This window comes from Panthera tigris, chromosome A1, assembly GCF_018350195.1.
Source record: "Panthera tigris isolate Pti1 chromosome A1, P.tigris_Pti1_mat1.1, whole genome shotgun sequence".
NCBI classification, from domain to species: domain Eukaryota; kingdom Metazoa; phylum Chordata; class Mammalia; order Carnivora; family Felidae; genus Panthera; species Panthera tigris.
Window position 1 is genome coordinate 203,451,405 of NC_056660.1, and position 25,089 is coordinate 203,476,493.

General features: G+C 40.8%; 1 protein-coding gene across 2 annotated transcripts; it reads left to right on the top strand.

Moving 5' to 3' along the window:
- Positions 1-1,810: 1,810 nt before the first annotated feature.
- Positions 1,811-23,807, top strand: HMGCS1 (3-hydroxy-3-methylglutaryl-CoA synthase 1). Of its 2 annotated transcripts, XM_042995284.1 has the most exons (11): positions 1,811-2,049; positions 7,799-7,859; positions 14,091-14,548; positions 14,874-14,999; positions 15,527-15,691; positions 17,045-17,210; positions 18,008-18,178; positions 18,653-18,759; positions 20,087-20,212; positions 20,445-20,608; positions 21,975-23,807. In XM_042995284.1, exons 3-11 carry the CDS (start codon positions 14,101-14,103, stop codon positions 22,062-22,064), a joined length of 1,563 nt encoding a protein of 520 aa, XP_042851218.1. In that variant the 5' UTR covers positions 1,811-2,049; positions 7,799-7,859; positions 14,091-14,100; the 3' UTR covers positions 22,065-23,807. The 2 variants fall into 2 exon arrangements, with proteins under 2 accessions (XP_042851218.1, XP_042851222.1); XM_042995288.1 differs by lacking the exon at positions 7,799-7,859.
- The last annotated feature ends 1,282 nt before the right edge of the window (positions 23,808-25,089 follow it).

The following is a 25,089-nucleotide window of genomic DNA, read 5'->3' on the forward strand; positions in this document are numbered from 1 at the left end:
ACATAGATCTTAATGTCTTAAAAATGCACATTCAAGTATGACGTTGACTTGACTATGCTTGTATAAAATCGTAACTCAAAAAAAACTTGCAGCCCCTTCTGAGATAAATATATGTATATTTTGTCCTCAACTGCATGGGCCAGAGCTAATATTTGTGTAGCTTGGTATTATCTATTATGTTTCACAGAATCTCTGAGGCTTGTTCTTAAAAATTCAATCAAGATGCTCTGTATCTAATTATTAACCCATTTCATGGTTTATTGCTTAGCTTCCCAGTTATCAATAACTGTGCTCATTTTGCTTCACTGAAGATTAATTCGATCAAAAAGACAATCTGTGCCTTGTGGGAATTTCCTGTTGTGCAAGATGATCATTCTCACGACTATCTGGCTAATCATTTCCTACTGTGAACTCCCGAAGTTGGAACTATTTGCTCTCCCTTTCTAAGAATAAAGCTGTATCTTCTTTCTTCTGGTTGTCTTTACTGCTTTTCAATGCATTCTATGCCAAGAATGTTTAATTCCCCCCCCCCCCCAAATTGCTGTTGATCACAACTAGGCAATTTTTGTCTCTCTTTAACATCTACTTTTTGAGTGTATGAATTGGGCAATACTATGGAGTGACAGCCATTGAGTGGCCTGTTCTCCCCAAGTAATTGATGCCACCAGTTCACAGTGGTTCCATTGCCAGTATATTTTGCCACTTCGCTGTTGAGAATGTCTCTTACTAGGTTAATATCTATAGCGGATAATAAATTTCATATAACAGTAGTTGTGCGATGCACAGAATCATCAATGACCACTTGTTAGCAGCATTCCTGGGTCTCAACGAAACAGAGGGGGAGGGATAGGAACAACTCTCAGGGTCCCCCACCCAAGCAAAGTTTACGGATTCTCAGTCTGAGGAGGAGATGGGGCAGAGTCTAATTTAAGGCCATAATTATCCTCCTTTGGATTCTCCCAAATGGTGTTCCCGGCGATTTCCTCCAGCTTGCTCCTCTCTTGCTCCTTTCTCTTTCCTGGGGAAGTTAGGTAGTTTGTATCCCATAGATTCGCTAAACCGGCAATTATGGGGCCCTTCCTTCTTTCAACAACCTTTTATTTGGCATCTACCACATATCAAGCTCAGAAGGTACAGTGGGGTCAGATGGAGCTCCTTTCCTCAGAGTGCGTGGGCTACCAAAACTCCTACAATCGTGATCAACTTCCCTGCTCAGGCCAGGAAGTCACTGGCGTCCTCACTGGTGTCTAACCCCAAACTTTTTTCCAGTTTCCTTAGGAAGAATTGTACCAATACCAGTCTCTTAAAATTAAGTGAAGGTAGTTTTGAATAGAGGTATTAGGTACTTACAAATCGGGTGTTTAGAATATTTACACATTTACAAATTCTGAGTGATATCCTGTTCCAACTTGTAACGTAGGCGTGCTTGGCTTCTCTGGAAACTAGAAAACGTTAAGATTGAATTCAAAATAAGTATTTCAGAAATCTTACAGGTGAAACCCAGATCTGTTGCTAGGCAACCTGACAGAGTCCCAAGTGGGGACCAACTTGCCTCCCACACTTGACCATCTCTCCCCAGTGGTGGGACGCGGAGACCTCATTGGCTCCCGTCTCCTCTCACTAAACTCCCATTGGTCGGAGAACCTCTCACTCCGTTCCTGTTGGCTCTCGCTGTCTCTCGCCGCTCTGTAATTGGCAGGCCGGCTCTCGGGCCACCCCACGTCACTCTCTCACCCCACTTCCTCGGCCCTCCAACTTTATCCCCGCCCCTTCCCCCGCCCTTCCAGCCACGAGGGAAAACCCTAGCAAGATCCCGCCTCTAGTTTTCTTCGGATTGGTAGAAGCCGGGCTGGGGGGCGGGCGCTGCCGGGCTACTCTGTGGGCCACGATTGGCTGCTGGAACCACTGTCCAGCCTCCCACCGACTGCCGGCCTTGCCGGAGTCGGGTGGGTCGGCGGCTATAAAGCTGGTGGTGGAGGGGAGGCCCCGCGTACTGCCCTTTCGTGGCTCGCTCCCTTTCCACGACCACCACCCGGAGGTCACGTTTGGGTGAGTGCCCCGCGCGGAAGAGAGCTAAGTTGCTGCGGCGCTGCGGGCGGGCGAGGTGAGGGCCGAGCCGAGGCGGTGTCCTTGACTAGGCCCGTAGGAGGTCCTGCTTGGTTCGGGTTGGGGAGGAGGTATGGACCCGGCCCGAGAGGAAGGGGCGCCGCGAGCAGGGCCGTGAGGGGCCTCCCCTGCCAGGGGCCCTGGGGCTCACCGCGGTAGGTCGGGGCCGAGGAGTCGCAAAAGGGAGAAGGCGAAGGGGCGTTGAGGGCTAGGGTTCTAAATGACATAGCCAGGTGCTGGAGGTGCCGGGGACATGGCTGTGATCGCCGGGGGGGGGGGGGGGGGATTTGGGGGCAGGGAGGCGCATCAGGAGGGGACGATGAGCTGGGCTGCCAGGACGTTCCTGGAGCTCTGGGTTAAGGGTGGACGCTGAAGGATGGGGAAGATTATAATTAGATGGAAGCTTGTAGGTTGGCAAGTGGGTGTGTCCTCCTGCAGCCACATAGAGATTTGCTGGGAAGTGGGCATAACTTTTGTTCCCTGGCTCAGGTGCAAGAAAGCATCACAACCGTGATTTAGCCTAGAGGAATACTTGGGCTCTTGACTGCTTCAGGCAGCTTGCTTCAGCTATCACAGATTCCGCCTCCCACCTTCCCGCCTCCATATTTTTTATGCCCATATTAAAAAAAAAAAAAAAAAAAAAAAAGGTTTCCTTGGTGTTCTGAAATCCCGTACCTCCCTCCTGCTAATACCTTCGGGGCCAGCCCGACCTGATATGGTGATGTAATGGGCAGGCACCCACAGGGCCTTCACACACAGTGGGTTTTGGATTAAGTCAGGGACATTTCAAAGCCAAGTATATGGTGTCTTTGAAAAAGGTGCGTCCTGCTTTGACCAGTGGTGGAGAAAAAGATTACTCTCACCTACCCTGGAGGAGGGCTTTGGACAACAGATAATGAGATTGTCTCTGCTAGTCATGTTTGCCCTATGGCCTTGGCCATCACAGGCTTTTTTTCCGAGGCTCACCTCTGGGGCATGTCTTCCCTGCTCCTGATGCTCTTGTCATCCAGCTGCAGTAGAAGGAAATGTTCTGACTGCTGCTAAGTAACATTTGCTCGATTACACGGATGAACTATGAAAAACAGTGGCAGGATACGTGACAAAATTAAGACAAATGGAAGTGCTCATATAGTTAACAGGTTTTTCCTTCTGCGATGGAGCTTGGGCTTTCATTGTACAGATTCTGTTAGAAGGCGGATTGGAAGTCCTTAACATGGATCTGTGCCAAATGGTTCTTTGCATCTTGAGACGTCTAAGCTGTTTGTGTTCTTTCTTTGATCAAAACTTTGTTTTTAAAATTTCAGTTATTTTTGTGGGGTGAGGAGGGTAGGGATAGCATATTTTATGGAAGAGGAGAAAGACTTTATTTCCTTAGTGTTTAACCTTTGCAAGTCTCTTTCTCCTAAATGTGTAGGTTTATCCTTTATTCAGTTCTAGTTTAGTCAGGAACCCCAGTTCTCAGGAAGGTGTTTCCAATGGGGAGAAACTATGGGATATTATGTTTGAGGCCATAAGAGGCCACATCATCTACTGGTAGTTTCTGGGCCTTGCTTTTCATTTTGTTTTCTTTAAGTATTTATCTAGAGTGCTTTTATATCTTGTTATTCTTTTTTATTTTATTTATTTTTAATTTACATCCAAGTTAGTTAGCATATAGTACAATAATGATTTCAGGAGTAGATTCCAGTGATTCATCCCCTGTGTATAACACCCAGAGCTCATCCCAACAAATGTCTTCCTTAATGCCCCTCACCCATTTAGCCCATGCCCCCACCCACAACCCCTCCAGCAACCCTCAGTTTGTTCTCTGTATTTAAGAGTCTCTATGTGTTGTCCCCCTCCTTGTTTTTATATTATTTTTGCTTCCCTTCCCTTATGGTCATCTGTTTTGTATGTCAAATTCCTCTTATGAGTGAAGTCATATGATGTGTGTCTCTCTCTGACTAATTTCACTTACCATAACATAATACCCTCTAGTTCCATCCACATAGTTGCAAATGGAATACTTTGTTATTCTTAACTGTGGGAATGACTAAGATTTTTTGATTGAATTGAGATTTTAGCTAGCTTTTCTGGAAGGAAGTGCAAAACCCTGATATTGATGTAATGTGTGTTTCCTGGGTACCCTAAAATTATTTAAACCCATAAAGCAGTGGAGCTGAAAGGAGATGCAGTTGAGGTTCTGGTTCGAGGAATTTGATTGGCTATATATTCAGAATCTATATTTAGTTTCATGTAGAAAGGAACAGAGTCTTCTAATTTTATGTTGGGTTACTAACAAACCAAATAGAAGGGTGTGATATTTTTATGTTTCTCAAGATGGTGGTATAGATTCAGAAGGTTTGAAAACATGTTACTCAATCTAATGAGAGGGTGGTAGGACTCAATTCTTAATAATCTATTCATTCTGACACTTGGCATGTGATGATCAGTTGCTGTCTGTCAATCGAGTGTAGATAGAGTAGAGGAGCTCACAGTCTTCATCTTGGCAGGGTGTGTGCCTGGGGATGTATACGTACGGGAATGTTGGTAAGACCAACAGATGTCCTCTTATTCCGTTTGGACTCCTTACATTTTTCAGTAGAAAGCCACTCTTCTGAAACACCTTCTAGGCACTATTTGGTGCTGCAGCTCATTTACAAAGCGATAGCAAAAGGAACTGACTAATGAGGGCTGCTCTGTGTACTTAAATCTAAACGATTCGTCCTCTAATTGTGATAACTCCAAAGTTAGCTCCTCAAAAACTGGCAGTAGAATGCCCTTTACTCCAAGGTCTCAAAGGGATTTCAAAAGAATCAAAATACACCCCCTCTCCCATTAGGAGCCTAGGAATCTAGTATGGATAAGAAGACTGTCAATAACTAGTTTTCCATTGAGAGTAGAATATGAAGACTTTGAGTGAATCACATACTTGCCGAAGAAGTGCGGGACCCTGATGAGAAAACTCTAGGAAACCTTGCTGGAAGAGGTAGCTTAGAACAGGGCCTTGAAATAGGAGTAGAATTTATAAGCAGACCAGTAACTCTGGGGAGAGGCAGGAATGTCTGTTTTTTACTTAGAGAACTAGACCAGAGTGTACAGGCGTTGCCAAAGCCTTCACGTAGTTTTGCTTGCTTGCTCCTAAGGGGGAAAGATGGCCAGCTCTTTCTCATGAGAGAGGATGTCCTGGATTTCTCTCCTTTTATAGCGAAAAAGATCAGCAGGCAACTGCTTACCATTTATCATGGACCAAACTGTGTGCTGGGTGAACTTTTCTGACTACTTGTTTGAATCAAGGCTGTAGAGGGATGCCAAAGATGGAATTCAGAACTCTGAATAAACCCCAGGAGAAAGCATCACTGCATGAACCTGGTTGGCCCTGGCAGTCTCGGCAGTTTTCAGTTTTAATCTTTGCCAAACTAGAAGTGCCTATATTGGGCCTCTGGAGGCTCCAAACGGGCTTTGTGGTAACCGTGCCCAGCCGTTTGCTGTTTATTAACTGCTTATTATCCTGACCCATGCTGCTCCATGATTTGCCCTGAAGGGACCTTCTGTTAGAAATAAGCTGATGATCAGCTGGAGACTTTGGCCTTGCTGTTTCAGTCAGGACAGAGAACCCTTCTAGCAGTTGCAGAAGAGAAAGGAAATCCCTTTCTAATGGGTTATTCCCCAAAGTGGCATTTACACCCTCCATTTCCTTTCCTGGTCTCCTGGCCTCTTCTTCTCCTGGGAGCTTAAGTAGCACAGCAGTCCTCTGTGAATCTTTTTTCTTGTGTTTCTTTCTTTGCTCTAATGCCCTTTTCTCTGTCTCCTTTTCTTTCCCCTCTTCTCTTCCCTCTCCTCTCTTTCTCTTCCTCCCCTTTCTCCTCCTCCCCTCCTCTTCTCTCTGCCTGTCTCCCCCCCACCCCCCCCCAAATTTAAATAATCAAAATTGAAAGAGGGAATATTGGAAGTTCAGGAGAAATGTCCTTGGGAAAATAGTGTCAAATACATATGCCTACATGGTTTCAAGAAGAAATATTACTAAGTTATTTAAATAGTCTCAACATGGAAGGGGAATCATGTTTTCCCCTCACCAGTGAGGACTAGTCCCTGTAGTCTGCTTAATTTGCAGGTTACAAAAGCATAATTGAAATAGCAAAGAACAAAATGCAGGTTATTTCTCAAAGTGCATGTATAATTCTGTAATCAAAGAGATCTTTTGAAAAGTTTTTTTTTTTTTTTAATGTTTTTTATTTTTGAGAGAGCATGAGCAGGGGAGGGGCAGGGAGAGAGGGAGGAGAGGATCTGGAGTGAGCTCTGCACTGACAGAAGAGAGCCCAGTGTGGTTCTCAAACTCACGTACCAAACTGTGAGATCATGACCTGAGCCAAAGTTGGATGCTTAACCAACTGAGCCACCCAGGTGCCCCAAAGAGATTTTTTGGAATGTAGTAGTCTTATCAGGGTTTATTTATTTGGGGTGGGGGGGGGCTAAACTTAATGAAATAAAAGGAACTAAATCTGGGAGGAGCTCTTAAATGTAATCATGTAAAAGAAATAAATCTTTACTAAATTATTTACTAAAAATAATTCAGACTACTGAATGCGGTCTCTGGTTAATCAGTCAAGGGCAGACGCTAAATTTGCCAATAATTACATAGAGAGAAAAGGTAATTGTGTTTTCGTTAATATAGGAACTATTGTCTCGAGCAATACTCCTTCAGAACAGATGGCCTGAAGAAAGTGCTCCAGTGTCACCTTCCCATTGCATTTCCACATAATTTAAATGATGATAAAGCTTAATGCTCGTTTGTCTTGATACTGCATGCTTATCTTTTTAACACAAGCACTATAGGGAAAATTACTTTTTAAAAAGTTGGGGAGGGGGAGGGTGGACCTGTTGAAAACTAGGAGCACAAGATTAAATACAGGAAGGTAATTAGGTCTTGCTAGAAAGATACATATTTCATTGGAAAAATTCTAAGAACTAGGATAATGATGAGTTGGTGCTTGATATTACAAAACATTTTTTAAGCTTATTTATTAATTTTGAGAGAAAGAGAGCACAAGAGAATGAACATGAGCAGGGTAGGGGCAGAGAGGGAGAGAGAGAATCCCAAGCAGGCTCTACACTGTCTGCACTGAGCCCCAGTGCTGAGCTGATATGTGGCTCAATCTGACGAACCCGTGCAGTTATGACCTGACCCCAAATCAAAGAGTCGATCATTTAATTGACTGAGCCACCCAGGAGTCCCTTCACTCCATTTTATAGAAGAGGAAATTGAAGCTCAAAGAGGCACAAATCACTAAAGCCACCAACTCTTAAAAGTGTAGAGCAAGCTCTTCAATGTATCAATCTCATTACTCCAGAGCTTGCTAGTCCTGTACAACTGATTGATATTTCTTTCCTTCAATTCTTATTAATTCAAAGTGAGTAAAGACAACTAACAACTCTCCCAGCATCACACTTGATTTAAAACCTGAATCGGTAATACGAACTTCGTATGTCAGGTCATTACCGGGACCGAACCTACCATTATAAGCACTAACGAAACAAGGCGGAGATGTTTAATAAGCTTTAAGTACCATTTTTCCAAGCAAAGTCAAATTTGTTCTATGTCATGTGATTGGGCAAGGAAATGCTTATTTCAACACACTTGGAATTGGAGTCATTATTTGAATTCGTGTGGTGGTTTATGACTTTAAAAGAAGTTCTTATTTGAAATTCCTAGCGCCTGAAGGAGGAACCAGAGTGACAGACCTGGAGACTGCAGTCCTTTATCCCTCACACAGGTATGGCATCCTGTCGTGCTGCCGAAGGAAAGCGTTCCTCTCCAACAGAAGGGGGAAATTTAATTTTCATCCCAGGGCTAATAGCCATTTGTGTGCCCCACACACTCTTAAAATCCATTACAGAGTTATACCTTATCTTCAAACACGAGTTAATGCTGTAGTGCCTTGGGAGACCATTCAATTTTGTGATTGTCAGACTGATGTTTAAAATCTAGAAACTAATTTTTTTAAGAAGTGTGCCTTTTCTCTCCTTTTTAAAATTTTGAAAGAAAATTTCTGTATTTTATTATAAATGCAGAATAGAATCCCCATTATCTCACTTACATATTTTTTAATTGCACATACAGTGCTCTGAAAAATAACGAAGTACCTTTTTATCGGCAAAAGGTTAAAAATATTTGAAGGTGATTTTTTAACTGTCAGATCTTTTTTTAAGTTCATTTATTTTGAGAGAGACAGAGAGGTGCGAGTGAGGGAGGGGCTGAGAGAGAGGGGAGAGAGAATCCCAAGTAGGCTCCATGCTCAGTGCAGACCCGACAGAGCCCGATGTGGGGTTCGATCCCTCAACTGTGAGACCATGACCCAAGCTGACATCACGAGTCAGATGGTTAACCATCTGAGCTACCCAGTCATCCCTAAACTGTCAGATTTTTTTTTTTAATTTTTTTAAACGTTTATTTATTTTTGAGACAGAGAGAGACAGAGCATGAACGGGGGAGGGTCAGAGAGAAGGAGACACAGAATCTGAAACAGGCTCCAGGCTCCGAGCTGTCAGCATAGAGCCCGACGCGGGGCTCGAACTCACGGACCGCGAGATCATGACCTGAGCCGAAGTCGGCCGCCCAACCGACTGAGCCACCCAGGCGCCCCTAAACTGTCAGATTTTTAAACTATATTCTATTTAGAGTTTTTTTTGTGATATTTAGAATAGTGAATTAACCCATTCTGTATGGAGTTAACACCATAATGTGAAAATCTGAGATCTTTAGCTGGCTTTTTTCTTTTCCTTTTTATAATTTATTTTTGGCCCGCTTCAGAGAGCATTGAGAGGACAACACAAGAGCATATGCTTAATAGGATAGTTAAAAGTAAAGATTACAGATCAGAAACTATACCATATTTTTTGTTGTTTGAAATGCCATGGAAGCAATTACTTCCTTGTATTAATTTTCCATTCTTTTCCTACTTAATCTTACTCTCCCTTAATTTCAACCAAAAGCTAAATATTTCAAATTAGATGGCTTTTTATTGGGAATATAATAAACATCTTGGCCATCAAAACCCCTCAAACAATGAGCAGTATTGATTGAGTCAGATACTGTAAAACTTTTTCCATACCAAGATTAGGGTCATGATTGACTTTCAACCTGATGTGAGTGGGTTAGTTAAGCTACATTTTTTACCCCAAATGAAACAAGGTAGTTAGTTAACCCCTCGAAGGTTTAAGAATAACAGAGTTATACCTTATTTCTTAAGTACCGTAATATAAGAACTGATCAGAGCTGGTCAGATTATGGTAAATATGGATTAATTCTGGGATCAAAGCCTTGCATTATGGCTTCTTATAAACTGGTTTATACCTTCAGAAGATTGTATATATTTGTCCATTTTCTTTCCAAAAGCGTTGCAAGCTGTTGGGCCAGGCAAGGGAAATCACAGTGTCCTCAGGACATTTAGAGCAGTTTGGAGAGTTGTAAAGAACCTAAAGTGTCAGCTTGTGGGAAAGGCTGGGAAGGTGGGTGATCCTCCTGCCCCTGGTGACTTTGAGGATAGCATGTAGGAGGGGTTCCTCTTCTAGGGATATGGACTGGTCTTTGTTTTTAAACACAGTTATAGAACTCTTTTCTGTGGATTATGCAGAGGACTTCATGTTATTTTACTATAAACTGAGAATCTGCCTAGTGACATTTTAGTTCCATTATGTCTTTATTTCAACTTCAGTGTAACGCAGTTTAGATGATCATAAACTGCTAGGTGTCCAAGGAAGAGGGGAAAGAATAGAAGAAGAAAACAGATGCCTCTCTGTTCATGTAGCCAATTTGACAGAATGTCTGTCTCGTCATAACGGTTGAGGATAGAAATCTGGGAGCCATCCTAAACACTTCCTTCTTAACTTCTAGTCAGTCACAATTTCTGCTAGTTTTTTGCTTCCATATCTTTTGAAGCTGTTCCTTCTTCACCCATCATGTAGTAATTGCTCTGGTTCATGACCTGTCTTCTCTGGACTGCTGTATCTGCTCCCCAACTCACATCTGTTCTCTACACAGCACCAGTGATTGTACAAAATGTTGACTCTCAAACTTTTTTGACCATGACCCTCAGTAAGAAATATACTTTATATTGCAACCCAGGGTAGTGTGAATAATTGAAACGTAATTTTCATTAAAAAATTCTTAAATTTACTGTGTGCCATGCAATCTGATATTTTCTGTTCTTTTACATTTTTAAAAATGTTGTTTGCCACCCACTAAAATGATTTCCAGAGTTGGAAAAACACTGATCCGAACACTAATATGACCCAGGTCACTCCTGTTTAAAACCTTGATGGCACCTTAATGTCTTTATGATGAAGTTGAAGCTCCTTACCATTAGCGTAGCAGAACTGTTATGACCTGACCCTGACCTAGTTCTACTGACCTATTACTTGTCTGATCTACTCCCTGGGCCTCACATTTCACTTAGTAAATTAGTAAAACTTTTCATAGTTCTTTGCTCTGTGCCTTTATGTATGCTGTTCACCCTGTTGAAAATCTTCTACCACCATTTGCTTCTGTAGAGCTTTACTGATTACTCCTTACTCATTCCTAAGACTCAAGTCAGCACCAGTAACCAAGAAGCCTCTCTCCCCACTCTTGCCCCACCACCACGTTGGGTTGGGTAGTTCTCCATAACATAATCTGGCTGTCTCTGCTGTTTCACTTGTTTAGTATTAGGTGTTTGTATCTTACACACAAGGTGGTGAATATTTATTTGAAAGGGCAAGGGTTATCTCCTATGAAACTGGTCCCAAATGTTCGGCATATAATATGTTGTCATTGTTTAGGTGAATAAAAAAACATATACATAAGATTCTTGTATTTAGAAGGAAGATTGATTCAATGATATCCCTTACGACCTTTTTTTTTTTAATGTTTATTTTTAGAGAGAGTAAGCATGATTTAGAAGGAAGATTCAATGATATCCCTTACGACCTTTTTTTTTTTTAATGTTTATTTTTAGACAGAGTAAGCATGATTTAGAAGGAAGATTCAATGATATCCCTTAAGACCTTTTTTTTTTTTAATGTTTGTTTATTTTTAGAGAGAGTAAGCATGAGCGGAGGAGGGGCGGGGAGAATCCCAAACGGGCTCTGTGCTGTCAGTGCAAAGCCTGACGTGGGGGGCTTGATCCTGCAACTGTGTGATCATGACCTGAGCTGAAATCAATAGTCAGACACATAACTGACGGAGCCCCCTAGGCGCCCCACCCTTAAGACCTTTAACTTAGATTTTGTGATTATATCTCTAGGGGCTTATTTTTTAAGTTTTAATATACTCATGACTTGATGGCTTATGGGCTCAGAGTAGATTATTACATGATTTAAGGATAACCTCTCTGTTGTAGATATTCTGTCAAGATTTCCATAATTAACAACTCACTATGGCCGTAGTTTGTAATTCGTTATACCTGATAATATACCAGAGTTTGCAGAGTGGCAGGGGACAAATGACATAAATATAGGATCTTATTTTCACGTTTAGGAGTCAAAGTAGTGAGTTGGTCAATGCTGTAGAAGGTTGGTGAACCAGTAGGACCCAGGTAACTCTCATAAGCTAAGACCTTTAGGTCAACGAAAACCTGAAATTCTGTCACCTAAATAGCACCTTCCAATCGTGTGATGCCTAAAAAGGAAACTGAGTTGTAGAAGTTTATCTTTTTTAAGTTTATTTATTTTGAGAGAGAGTGGGGGAGGGGCAGAGAAAGAGGAAGATCGAGAATCCCAAGCAAGCTCCATGCTGTCAGCACAGAGCCTGGTGCAGGACTCGAACCCACCAATTGCGAGATCATGACCTGAGCTGAAATCAAGAGTTGGATGCTCAACTGACTGAGAGCCACCCCGGCTCCCCAAGTTGTGGAAGGTTAAACAAAGAAAAGGTTCTTTCTCTAAAACTAACAGGCTGTGCCGTTCTTCAAAGCCTGACGACTATATTCCTCTGACTCCTGTGCCAGCTGGGTTCTGCTGCCCATGGAAGTACTCAAGAGAGATTGGAAGGTGGGGAGAGGGGTGGTCTTGTTGTTGTCAGTGCCGGTGGCAGGAAGGGTTGGGATGGGAGGGGTATCTTGGCTCTAGCTCAGTAGCAGAGGTGCTAGTGCTGACAGCCCCAGCGGCTTCAGCAGGAGTGTGAGCTCTGGGGATTTGAATAACCACCTTCCCCTTTTTGCTCCTCTAGCCCAGCCAACAAATTTGAAACCGTTTCCCTCTATTAAATTCTCCCCTGTGAGAAATAATTTAGAATAACTTCTCTTAATGAATACAATCTCTTAAAAAAATTGAGACTCTGATAGGTCATGTGACTTGCCCGTAGGCAGGCACGTAGCAATGGTGCTGAGTGGCTAGCACATTTATTTTACTGTTAGTAAATAAATCTAGGCACTACTGAAAGTATGTATAGTGTGGCAACAGTTTTCTATAGTGCCCTCTTTAAAAAAAAAGAAGGGGTGGTTTTAAAAAAAATTTTTTTTAACGTTTATTTATTTTTGAGACAGAGAGAGACAGAGCATGAACGGGGGAGGGTCAGAGAGAGGGAGACACAGAATCGGAAACAGGCTCCAGGCTCTGAGCTGTCAGCACAGAGCCCGATGCGGGGCTCAAACCCACGGACTGCAAGATCGTGACCTGAGCCGAAGTCGGCCGCTTAACCGACTGAGCCACCTAGGTGCCCCAAGAAGGGGTGCTTTTAAGAGGTGTTATCTAGATGCCACATAAATAATATATGGATTACCAGTTTTCAAATTTGAATCAGTTTTTTTTTTTTTTTCCCTGATTTAGAAGCTAAGTGATACCTTGTGATCATTTGTTGCCTATATACTGGCTGTAGAAAGTATAGGATATTGGCATATCACCCTGTGATGGGTCCTGGAACTTATTTTTGCTTAAAATTTTAATCATATGGGTTCTGGGTGAGGGAGTGGGGTTCTTTATAATAACAGGGGCCTTGTACGGATTGATTTGGTAGACTTCTATAGTATGGCTTTTCTTTAAGTTTGTTTGTCTGTTTGTTTATTTATTTAGAGGCAGGGAGGGGCAGAGAGAATCCTGGGCAGGCTCCACACTGGCAACTCAGAGCCCAGTGCAGGGCTTGAATTCATGAACTGTGAAACCATGACCTGAGCCGAAATCAAGATTCCGAGGCTTAACCGACTGAGCCACCCAGGCGCGCCTGATTTAACAATTTTTAAAGTCCCTTAAAGTCAATAGCTGTGAATAATCCATATATCTATGATGAGTGACTGACTGACTTATTTAAATGCTCTTGGGTGGCCAGGAATGGATTAGGTACTTGAATTCTGATTTGTGGACCATATTACTAATTGTCATTGTATTTTATCTTGTAGTTCTTTACAACAGAAGAATCTTATTTGAGTTTTCTTTACCTTTAATAATCATTTCTTAAATCTAAAGAGGTCCAGGGTTTTGTTTTTGCTTTTTAAAGATTTTATTTTAAGTAATCTCTGTGCCCAGCATGGGGCTCAAACTCATGACTCCGAGATCAAGAGTCGCACATTCCATCAACTGAGCCAGCCAGGCACCCCTGAAAAGGTCTAGTTTTAAATCAGGTGCAAATCTTTGTAAAAGACAATAATTTTAAATAATAGTATTCCATTCATACTACAATGACTACTTTCACGTATTAAAATTGCCCCTAATATAGTCAGTGGTATTGTAATAGCATTGGTGGTGACAGATGGTAACTACACTTGTGAGTGGGGCATATTGCATGGAGTTGTCGAATCTCTATGTTGTACACCTGAAACTAATGTAACATTGTGTGTCAGCTATGCTTCAGTTAAAATAATAATAATTATTATAAAATAAACTTGACTGCCCTAAGTAAAATATACTAAACTTAGAACCTAAATTAACATTTTGGGTGATAGTTGAACTTTTAATGTTGATGTCTTAAGTTTGAACTTGACAATCTGGAATTTATAACCTAAAACAACATTTTTTTTCTGTTTTTCTTTCTCAAGCTCTTTCACCATGCCTGGGTCACTTCCTTTGAATGCAGAAGCCTGCTGGCCAAAAGATGTGGGAATTGTTGCCCTTGAGATCTATTTTCCTTCTCAATATGTTGATCAAGCAGAGTTGGAAAAATATGATGGTGTAGATGCTGGAAAGTATACTATTGGCTTGGGCCAGGCCAGAATGGGCTTCTGCACCGATAGAGAAGATATCAACTCTCTTTGCATGACTGTGGTTCAGAATCTTATGGAGAGAAATAGCCTTTCGTATGATTGCATTGGGCGTTTAGAAGTTGGAACGGAGACAATCATCGACAAATCGAAGTCCGTGAAGACTAATTTGATGCAGCTGTTTGAGGAGTCTGGGAACACAGATATAGAAGGAATAGATACAACTAATGCATGCTATGGAGGCACAGCTGCTGTCTTTAATGCCGTTAACTGGATTGAGTCCAGCTCTTGGGATGGTATGTTACATGTTATATGTTACATGTTATTCCAAAGAAACTCTCCTTGAGGATGCATAGGCCCAAACGACCTTTTAATTAATGCCATGTGCAATCTTGCCAGTTACGCTTGTTTGAATATGCTCAGAAATATAGCTCTTTCAACTTATCTGAATTATAAACTTGTTATCTTTATCATGTAGGACAAAATTATAAAAATTTGGAATATTTTTTCTTTGCCAAAGATGAGGAAAGCACATTCTAGAAAAATAGAAGACTTCAGTTTATATGTGTGATATTTATAGTGGTGATCACCTTCTTATGTATTAACAAAAATATTTTTCAGGACGGTATGCCCTGGTGGTTGCAGGAGATATCGCTGTCTATGCCACAGGAAATGCTAGACCTACAGGGGGAGTTGGAGCTGTTGCTCTGCTCATTGGGCCAAATGCTCCTTTAATTTTTGAGCGAGGTGAGTGTTTGAGAGAGCATTTCTTTTTTTATTAGCAAAGTGTGCCAAGAAAGTTGAAAACAGAAACAGAAGCCGGTATTTACTGAGTGTTCATTAAATGCGGGTACTGCCTGCTCAGTGCTTTGTGTTATTGTATTTAGTCTTTACAGCAATTTTATGAGGTAAGTAATGTCATTCTCATTTTACAGAGAAGTAAGATGGGTTTAAGTAACAACCAAAAAGAGCAACTGGCCCATAGTCACTCATTAGTGACAAGTTTAATTTGTTTTCAGTTCAGTAGAGCAATTGTGATGTCCCATTTAGACATATGAAGCTTGTGTAAAATGTTGCAATGAAAGAAGTCTTAGGCCCATCCATGGATACTGTTGTTTCATTTCAATTACATGTTGGTCTCACCTTGTGATTTCTATACTGCAAGTGGCAAGAGTAGATTATTAAGGAAAGTCCCCATATAATGGGATATGCTTACTAACATACAAACATCAAGAAGCAGAAATACATATCATCTTCCTTTTTTGTTCTAATAGGACTTCGTGGGACACATATGCAACACGCCTATGACTTTTACAAGCCCGATATGCTTTCTGAATATCCTATAGTAGATGGAAAACTCTCCATACAGTGCTACCTCGGTGCATTAGACCGCTGCTATGCTGTCTACCGCAAAAAGATCCGTGCGCAGTGGCAGAAAGGTGGGTTTCATCCATTCTCCTTGGTTTTGGTATCTGTTGAGGGCAGTGTGATATACTAAGTATCTTTAGTGAGATGTTGCTTTGTAGGAGTGTCCTTTAACCATTTCTTCCTCACCTACCAGATTGCATTTTCCCATAGTTTTTGGGAATGTGTAATTTCGGAAAACAGGTAAGCTTTGGAAATGAGGTATGTCTATGCAAAAATACTTAGATTTATCCTCAGTAAAAAATTAAAACTAGGGTTAAAGAAAGTGACTTGGGGGCACCTAGGTGGCTCAGGCAATTAAGTGTCCGACTCTTGATTTCAGCTCAGGTCAGGATCTCACGGTTCATGAGTTCGAGCCTTGTGTTGGGCTCTGAGCTGACAGTACAGAGCCTGCCTGGGATTCTCTCCCTCCCTCTGTGGCCTACCTGGGATTCTCTCTGCCCCTCCCCTGCTTGTGCTGTCTATCTGTCTGTCTCTCTCTTTCAAAATAAAAAAACTTGAATTTTGTTCATCTTTTGACAGAGGTACTTTTATAAGGCTTTAGTTTGCAACTGTGATCCAGAGCAAACTCTAATGAAAATAAATTGCTGAAGTGACTCCCTCCACCCCATAGGTTGTTTGCATTTGACCTGTGAATTCATACTTGTTTTTTTAGTGTCCTCATTAATCTCTATCTTTAATCCTAAAAAAAGTTCTTGAGATATATTCAAAAGTACAGTATTTGAATTAGTGCTATTAAAACACACAGTATCCTATAAATCAGGCTTTTTCCATAAACTAACTTTGCTTTATAGAGGTTGTGAGAGAGGGTTAAAAATTGAATAACATAGTAAGATTGAATAACATAGTAAGATTCATGGTGGTCCTGGAGAAGAAGCATTCTTACATTGTGTAAAATGTCATACTGTTTAACAGTATTTAACAATACAGTGATTTTCTAGCTTTTTATTAGGATCCATAGTGAGAAGTACATTCTACTTTGTCTATGCTTGCTAAACGGAAACAAAAATATCATGAAATTACTCATCCATGCCACAAGCTATACAGTTTGCTATTTTCTACTGTATTGTCTTTCATTAAAAAAATACTCTTAGGTTAAAAAAAAACAAAACAAAAAAAGCTGGCCCCAACCCACTAAATTAATTACAGACTCTTAAGTATGGAAACAGTGATGTGGTAGTGGATATTGTTCTATCTCTGGATGTCTTTTTGATCTGCATTTTAAGCCATTAGAGATTATTTCATTATACAGTATATTTTTGGTTGCTTTTTAAAGATATAAGAACATCGTAGCCTTGTTCTAAAATCAGCCTTCCAAAGATAGTGGTTTAAATGAATTTCATAATTTCTTTGTGTTTCTCTTTCAGAGGGAAATGATAGAGATTTTACCTTGAATGATTTTGGTTTCATGATCTTCCACTCACCCTACTGTAAGCTGGTTCAGAAATCTCTAGCTCGGATGTTGCTGAATGACTTCCTTAATGACCAGAACAGAGATAAAAACAGTACCTATAGTGGCCTGGAAGCCTTTGGGTAAGAGGAGTTGTTGTGATTTTTTTTCCTTCTGTGTGAGAGCATCATTATTTTTACAGACATGAAAATTTTAGAGTCAAAAGGATCTTAAAAGTCATCTAGTCTAACCCATCTATGTCATTAGTGAAGAAACGGAGTCCCAGGCAGGAGGTGGCTTATCTACATGAATTCTTTAGTTATTTCTCATATTTTCTGATTTCCTCCTTTTAGATCTGTTCCTGTTGTCACCATAATAATATAGCCTGATGAGTGCTCATATTTACTACTACAGCCTCTTAAATCTTTTCCCTGCCTCTCAAGTCCCTGTGCCCCATCCCATCTCACACGCTGCAGCTATCAAAGTCGCCTTTCCTACTCCTTCCACATTTTCCCCACTCTTGGGGCTCCCTAGAATGCCATGCCTGTTCCTTCTTGCCTGTGGCCCTTCTACGTCTAATAAAATTCTACTCAACTTTTTAAGACCTGGCTCCTGTAATATCATGACTTTTCTAACTAAGTAGACATTATTATGGACTTGAAAGAGTAGTGTGTTCAGCTTGGTGACGACGAAGCTTTAGTGAGTTTATAGACCCACTAGAATTAAGTTGTCTTAACATGATTATAAAAAACTTCAACCAAAAAGACTGTATGTGTGCAACTGTTACATCTTCCATAACCATTAGCATGTTGCTACTTGGCTTTTAATAAATAAGGAAACTAAATCATACACACAGATTAGAATATTAGTTACGTCCACTAGTATAATAAAAATGTAGTCTTTGAGCATCGTAAGATGGTCTTTTTTCTTAATCTTTCAGGGATGTTAAATTAGAAGATACCTACTTTGATAGAGATGTGGAAAAGGCATTTATGAAGGCTAGTTCTGAACTCTTTAATCAGAAAACAAAGGCATCTTTGCTTGTGTCAAATCAAAATGGAAATATGTACACATCATCAGTGTATGGCTCCCTTGCTTCTGTTCTGGCACAGTAAGTACCCATTTCGGCTGCTTCACTCCTCTCATTTGGGGATGTTCAATTTCGAAGACTGAAGCTGCTGGCAGGCATGTTGTTGGCAGGTCACAGGATGACATTTTATTGCTAGGCTCTCTACCTACTGTCCATTGACCTAAAGAGAAATGGGACGAGGCTGCAGTTACTCCTGGGTACTTCGTTTCATACTGGCTTTCCTGGCTGCTGTTCTCGTGGTCTTCTTACTCTTGACCCGCAGTTGAACTGTAAATCCCTGGTTGGCAGAGTAACTCATTTTATGACACGATAACTTTCATAAAGCCCCATCATTCCCAAAGAGGCGAATAGTCTTGTTTCCAGTGTGCTTGTTGTAAAGCGCTAGGTTGGCTTCCTGCGGCTACAGGATGAATTTTGACTCCCAACTCAGTCTTCCCACACCTTGTAGTTTTAGGTCAGTGGGACTTTTTCATGACATTTCTTCCCTCTGCGCAGGTACACGCCTCAGCAGCTGTCAGGAAAGAGGATCGGTGTGTTCTCTTACGGTTCTGGCCTGGCTGCCACCATGTATTCCCTTAAAGTTACACAAGATGCCACACCAGGTAAATGCCAACACTCCCAACGAGTGTGTATCGAGAAGCTGCTGTACCAGGGTCCATTCAGCGGGCTTCCCAAGTGAGCGCTTGAATCTGTCCCGCAGATAATTACATTTGAATCTTCATCACTTCTTTCAATGTCACCAGAGTTTTACTCTTGAATGATCTGCCTTAACTGGGTAAATAAATGGCAGGATTATGTCTGAGTTGGGAGATCTTTTTCCCTCTCATCTGAGTCAGAAAAAATATATAATGAGCTTAAAAAATCTTATTATGGCGGGGTGCCTAGGGGCTCAGTCAGTTGAATGACCATCTCTTGATTTCAGCTCAGGTCATGATCTCATAGTCTGTGAGATCGAGCCCTATGTTGGGCTCTGTACTGAGCACTGAGCCTGTAGCCTGCTTAGGGTTCTGTCTGTCTCCCTCTGCCCTCCCCTGATCACGAGTGTTCTCTCTCTCTCTCTCAATCTAAAATAAAAAGAAAGAAAGAACACAGCACTGCACTATACTTCCTCTTCCCCAACAGTTTTAAAAAATATATTTTTTTAGAGGTTTTATTTATTTTTGAGAGAGAGAGCTCAAGGGGGGAGGTGCAGAGAGAGAGGGAGATAGAGGATCAGAAGCCGGCTCCGTGCTGACAGCAGAGAGCCTGATGTGGGGCTCGAACTCACAAACCTCAAGATCATGACCTGACCTGAAGTCGGATGCTCAACCGACTGAGCCACCCAGGCGCCCCATTAAAAAAAAAAAAAAAAAAAAATCTTATTATGGCACAGTGTTTGACTTTTCCTTCTTCAGCAAGTAACTATTTTTATCCTTTGTGTCAGTTTTAAAGCATTTATAACCAGGGGATATAGGTAGGGAAAGGGATGCATATCTGTTTACTACAGGCAACTTTTGAGTCTGATCATACGAGTAATAGCAAACCGTTTCTTTTTGGTTTGGTTTTATACTAAGATATTTGATTTTTATAGGTTTCTAGTTTTTGGCTTATATTTTGAGAAACTTTTGTCCCTTCCCTGAGTAGGAAGGAGCAAAACATGGAAAAAAAACTGGTGGAAGACTTGGCATTACTCTAAGACTGGATCATGTATTGACCATAGACAAGTTACTTATAGTTTCAGATCCCAATGATTTCCCGACTTGTCTATTGTCTGATACCAAACAAATGTCATAGGGAGGCTGCACCAAACAAATACTATCATATCTTTCAATTAAACAATATCAGGTAGTTCTACAAGGAACAAAAAGTTGTTTTTCCATTTGGTAGCATTTTGTTCAGGCTTTGGGGCATGCTACTTTTGTCTTTTAATTTTGGTGTTTACTGTTTTAGGGTCTGCTCTTGATAAAATAACAGCAAGTTTATGTGATCTTAAATCAAGACTTGACTCAAGAACTTGTGTGGCACCAGATGTCTTTGCTGAAAACATGAAGCTCAGAGAGGACACTCATCACTTGGGTAAAAATACTAAATTGTGTTTAAACATTTAGGTATATACCCAAAAGCCTATTGGAGGGCTCTAATAATATGAAACATGTTACATGTAAGATAAGGATATCTAGGCTTTATTCGATACTAATCCGGTATCAGTAAAAATTGTGGGGAAATACGCAACTTTTTATCTCTAGTTTTATTACCAGGTGAATTGTATATCATAACTAACGTTTCATATTCTCTTCCTTTCCTTTAGTCAACTATATTCCCCAGAGTTCAGTAGATTCACTCTTTGAAGGAACATGGTACTTGGTCAGAGTGGATGAGAAGCACAGGAGGACCTATGCCCGGCGCCCCTCTCCCAGTGACGATACCCTGGGGGAAGGAGTGGGACTTGTGCATTCAAGTACAGCCACTGAGGTGGGTAAAGCTCATCGTGCTTGCTCTCTGCCTTTGACAGCGTAAGAAATTTCCATCCCCACATCTCCGGGGGACCCGAGACTGAGCCACCTAAAGGAATGTTGAGAAAGCAGAGTAATTCAGAGCTAGGGCTCTGGTGTTGGATTCCAGCTGTGCCATTTTCTACTGTATGAAGTGCTTTGCACTCAAATTATTAGCAGTTTGAAAATGGATAGTAAATACTAGGTTTTATTAAGAATACCAACATTTAAAGGAAAACTGATGTAGAGAGAAGGCTCATTTTGTGGTAATGTCTTGGTGAGAGAGGAACCCCCCTCGTCTCTTCAGGCCATTGTCAAATCTCTATAAATTGTCAAGCAGCAACAATAATAGCAATGATTTGAATTCCTATTATATGCTAGGAACTTCATTTACATTTTATTTTTTTAATGTTTATTTGTTTTTAAGAGCAAGAGAGAGGGGCGCCTGGGTGGCTCAGTCGGTTGGGCGGCCGACTTCGGCTCAGGTCATGATCTCGCGGTCCGTGAGTTCAAGCCCCGCGTCGGGCTCTGTGCTGACAGCTCAGAGCCTGGAGCCTGTTTCCGATTCTGTATCTCCCTCTCTCTGACCCTCCCCCGTTCATGCTCTGTCTCTCTCTGTCTCAAAAATAAAATAAACATTTAAAAAAAAAAAAAAAAGCAAGAGAGAGAGACCAGGGAGGTACAGAGAGAAAGGGAGACAGAGAATCCTAAGCAGGCTCTGTGTTGTCAACGCAGTGCCCGATGTCGGGCTCGAACTCACGAACTGTGAGATCATGACCTGAGCCAAAATCAAGAGTCGGATGCTTAACCGACTTAAGCCATCCAGGCGCCCCTATTTGCATTTTCTAATTTAGTCCTTACAAAATCCATCTTGAGTAAATGATGCTATCCCCATTCTACAGATGAAGCTGCAAGAAGTTAGATGATTTGCCAAGTCAAGGCCACGCTTTAAACTAGGGACTTTATGACCTTGAAGTCGTTTATTTTATCTGCTCATCACAAACTTGATGAATGCATAGGCTCGCTTCTTGCTCTTACACAAATTAGGTAGCAAGTCGTGGCGCTAGAGTGAGAGTTGGCAATGCAAGAGTAGCAAGTAGAATACTGTGTATGGAAGGTGTCGGTGGTCTTCTCTCCCTCGCTCTGAGTATTTGTGTATTACTTCACCATTAGGTAAAGAATCGCTATTTAGTTCCTTCCCTGAAAGGTTCTATAGGATATGTGTTTAGCATCAACCTCTCCAAAGTTGTCCTTTCTCAGGTTTTTCTTTAATGAGAATTTTAATTAGCACTCTATCTCTAAAAAAAACCCCAAGGAGTCAACAACTCTTTTTCCTTCGATTTTAGCACATTCCAAGTCCTGCTAAGAAAGTGCCAAGGCTCCCTGCAACAGCGGCAGAACCCGAAGCGGCTGTCATTAGTAACGGGGAGCATTAAGATACTTGTGTGAAGTGGAAGACTTCAGTGTGGGTTCGGGTGGGGGGTATGTATGGGAACAGTTCTGGGAATGGGATGTCTGGGGACAATTTTAAAGGATTACATGTTATGTAACTTTTTATGTGACTGACATGGAGCCTGGAAAACTATCGTGTTCTTGGGAAAGTCTCTTTGCTCAATTTGCTAACATGCTTCCTGTCGTGGTCTAGCCAATGCTTAATGTACCGGAATGATGTTTAAGGGCTCTGTAAACTTCATACCTCTCTGGCCATTTGTATGCATGAAGCTTAGTTTTTAAATGTGGTATGACGAATTGTGCGCTTTGGGCGAAGAAAGCAGAGGTACTGGTCTCCGATTTTAATTTTTTTAAACACGTAAGAATTTTGTACTTTGAACAAACAAGCTTACTGAAAGTACCTGTGGTTTTTGAAAAAAGTTTCTAGTTCAGGGCGTATGGTCTTAAAATGTGATATGCACAAACCCTGTTTAAAAATGGCAAGACAAACCTGCTCTTTTTCTATAATTTATAAATCCTGAAGAGGGAGAAGAGTTGGGATGATATGGCACTGGTTCTGGAAACCGGAATGTTGCTTTAAATCCAGGCCAGCAGGGATGAGTTATTGCAATGACCTCTGTGAACAGAGAGATGCTAGCCTTGAGTGGACGTTTGGCATAGACAGCGTGCTGCACTGGGAGCTATGGCTGTACCTCTGGGTCTGCTTCTGGATCGTTGGCTCAAGGTGGATTATGCCGAACAACACCGAGATGTCGGTGGAGCTGTGTATGAGGAAGTGTTGGGATCCTTCTTTGCACCTTATTTTGAAGAATAAGTAAAACATCTTTCTGGCTGCCTTTAAAACTTTTAAAACAAAATGGAAGGATGAGGCAGGGCATTATTAGGTCACTTCTGATGCTTCGGTGTTACAAATTCAACTTAAAGACTGACAGCCTAAATTCATGGTGTAAGTATTCCTTTTTTTTTTTTTTTTTTTTTTTTTTTTTTCTTTTTTGGGTATATTTTCAATGAAAAAAACAAAAAAAAAAAAACACAAAAAACTGCAACCCACGTTTTTATATAGTATGACCAGCCAAAAAGAGTATTCCATTTCAAGTTCTGGAAGTAGGATTTATAAAGCATTTTTTTAGACTTTCACCTTAAAAAACCAACAAAAACTATCACATAGGATGAATAAGAAGACTGGTTAGATCGTTTTGTAGATCTTCTTGGTGCTGAATATGACATGAGCCTTATAGATTGTAACATAGAGATAGTTGGAACTAATGTACAGAACTCAATTTTTTAAACTTTATTTGCTGTTAAATTCTGTGAAGTTTCAGTTATCTCAGATAAACTTACACAAATATGAACTGTAATGTTTCAGATTGCAAGGTAATATGTAATGTAGTGTTTGTAAAATACTCTTGTCTAATATTAACTAGTGGTATTTTGATTTGTACAGTCATAATTTGTTAAAATGACTTCATTTTAACATCTACTGATGTAGATTAATAATGTAAGTTCACATTTAAAGATTAATGGGAAAATGGTGCATGTAATACTTTCACAAGTATTGGGAGTTTGGTATGTTTTGAAAAGAGTTAATTTAACTTTTGGGTGTCAGGAAATGGGTTTCTCAAAGTCCATTGCCGGCAATGGGCAAGCCTGGTGAAATTGTCAGAGCATTAACTGTACACCTCATCGACAGTGAGGTGAATAACTTTGAATAAAGTTTTAGAGAAATATTTCAGATATTTGAGTATTCTTTTTTTTCCCCTCCTGAACTAAGAATTCAGGCAAGAAATCAGCCAAGGTGCTATTTCTAAATATGGGCATTTGTTTCATTTCATTTCATTCATTCACTAATTTATTCATTCATCACTCAGCAAACATTTGAAAACCTGATATAAGCAAGGCACTCTGCTTAGGTCAGAATTAAAGAGTTATAAGGCATAATGTCTTGTCGTCAAGGAGCTATTCATCTAGTGTGGAAGAATTTGTACTCATAATTTATTCTTACCTTTTAAACAAAGTGGGTGGTCAGCATGTATAAATTTGGCTGTAAATATTTATGAAGAGAGTTACTGTGTTTTCCCGGAAACAACCTAAGATTAAGAGTTACCAATTAAAGATCAAACTTTACAGCCAATGAACTGCTTCCAACCAGCAAGAGCCTCCAACGTAAGAGTCACGTGGTGCTGGTGCTCCCAGGGGTTTTATAGAGAGAATGTTCACATTGGCAGTAATACTGGACCAGATCATCTCTAGGAGCCGTATCAACTCTTAGGATTGTATGAATTAGGAATTAATCCAGATTATTTGCTAATCCCAATCAGCTCATATCATCGTGTCATGTCTACATTCAATACTTAGTGATAATTTCTTAACCTTCTGGGTTTTTGTTTTTATGAACACTAGTGAGTAAGTTTAAGATTAGCAGTAGATCAAACTCAGACGGATGCAAACAGCTACTTTTGATCCTCCTGTGATTCAGTTGAAACGCTTCTTCCCTTACCTCCTGTTTGAAATGTCCTGAAAGAAACACTAAAGATGTCAACAGAGCAAGGAATGAATGTAACAGGGCTTGAAATCATTTCAAGTGAGGTAATCTTGACATCAAAACGAACACTTTTCTTTAAACTTTCCAGCAACTACTTTTAATTAAGTCCTAGGTTCCTTGTGTTTTTCCAAATTGGTGGTCAAAGAAAACAGTCGTCCTGTGATTCCCCTCCCCCAAATTATTATAATGGTAGTAATTTGGTGCTGAAGATTATGAATAGCAATCCTCAAGAAGTTTATAGATCATCAGAGTTCTGGCTTATAATAATAATAATGCATTTTTATTTTAAATGTTTAGAAGTAAAAAGGAATTCATCTTTTCTTTGCCCATGTTTCATCATTGTGCAAGCCTCTATAGTAAAAAAAAAAAAAAAAAAAAAGAAATGAGGGGCGCCTGGGGGGCTCAGTCGGTTAAGGGTCTGACTAGCTCAGGTCATGATCTCACGGTTTGTGAGTTCGAGCCCCGCG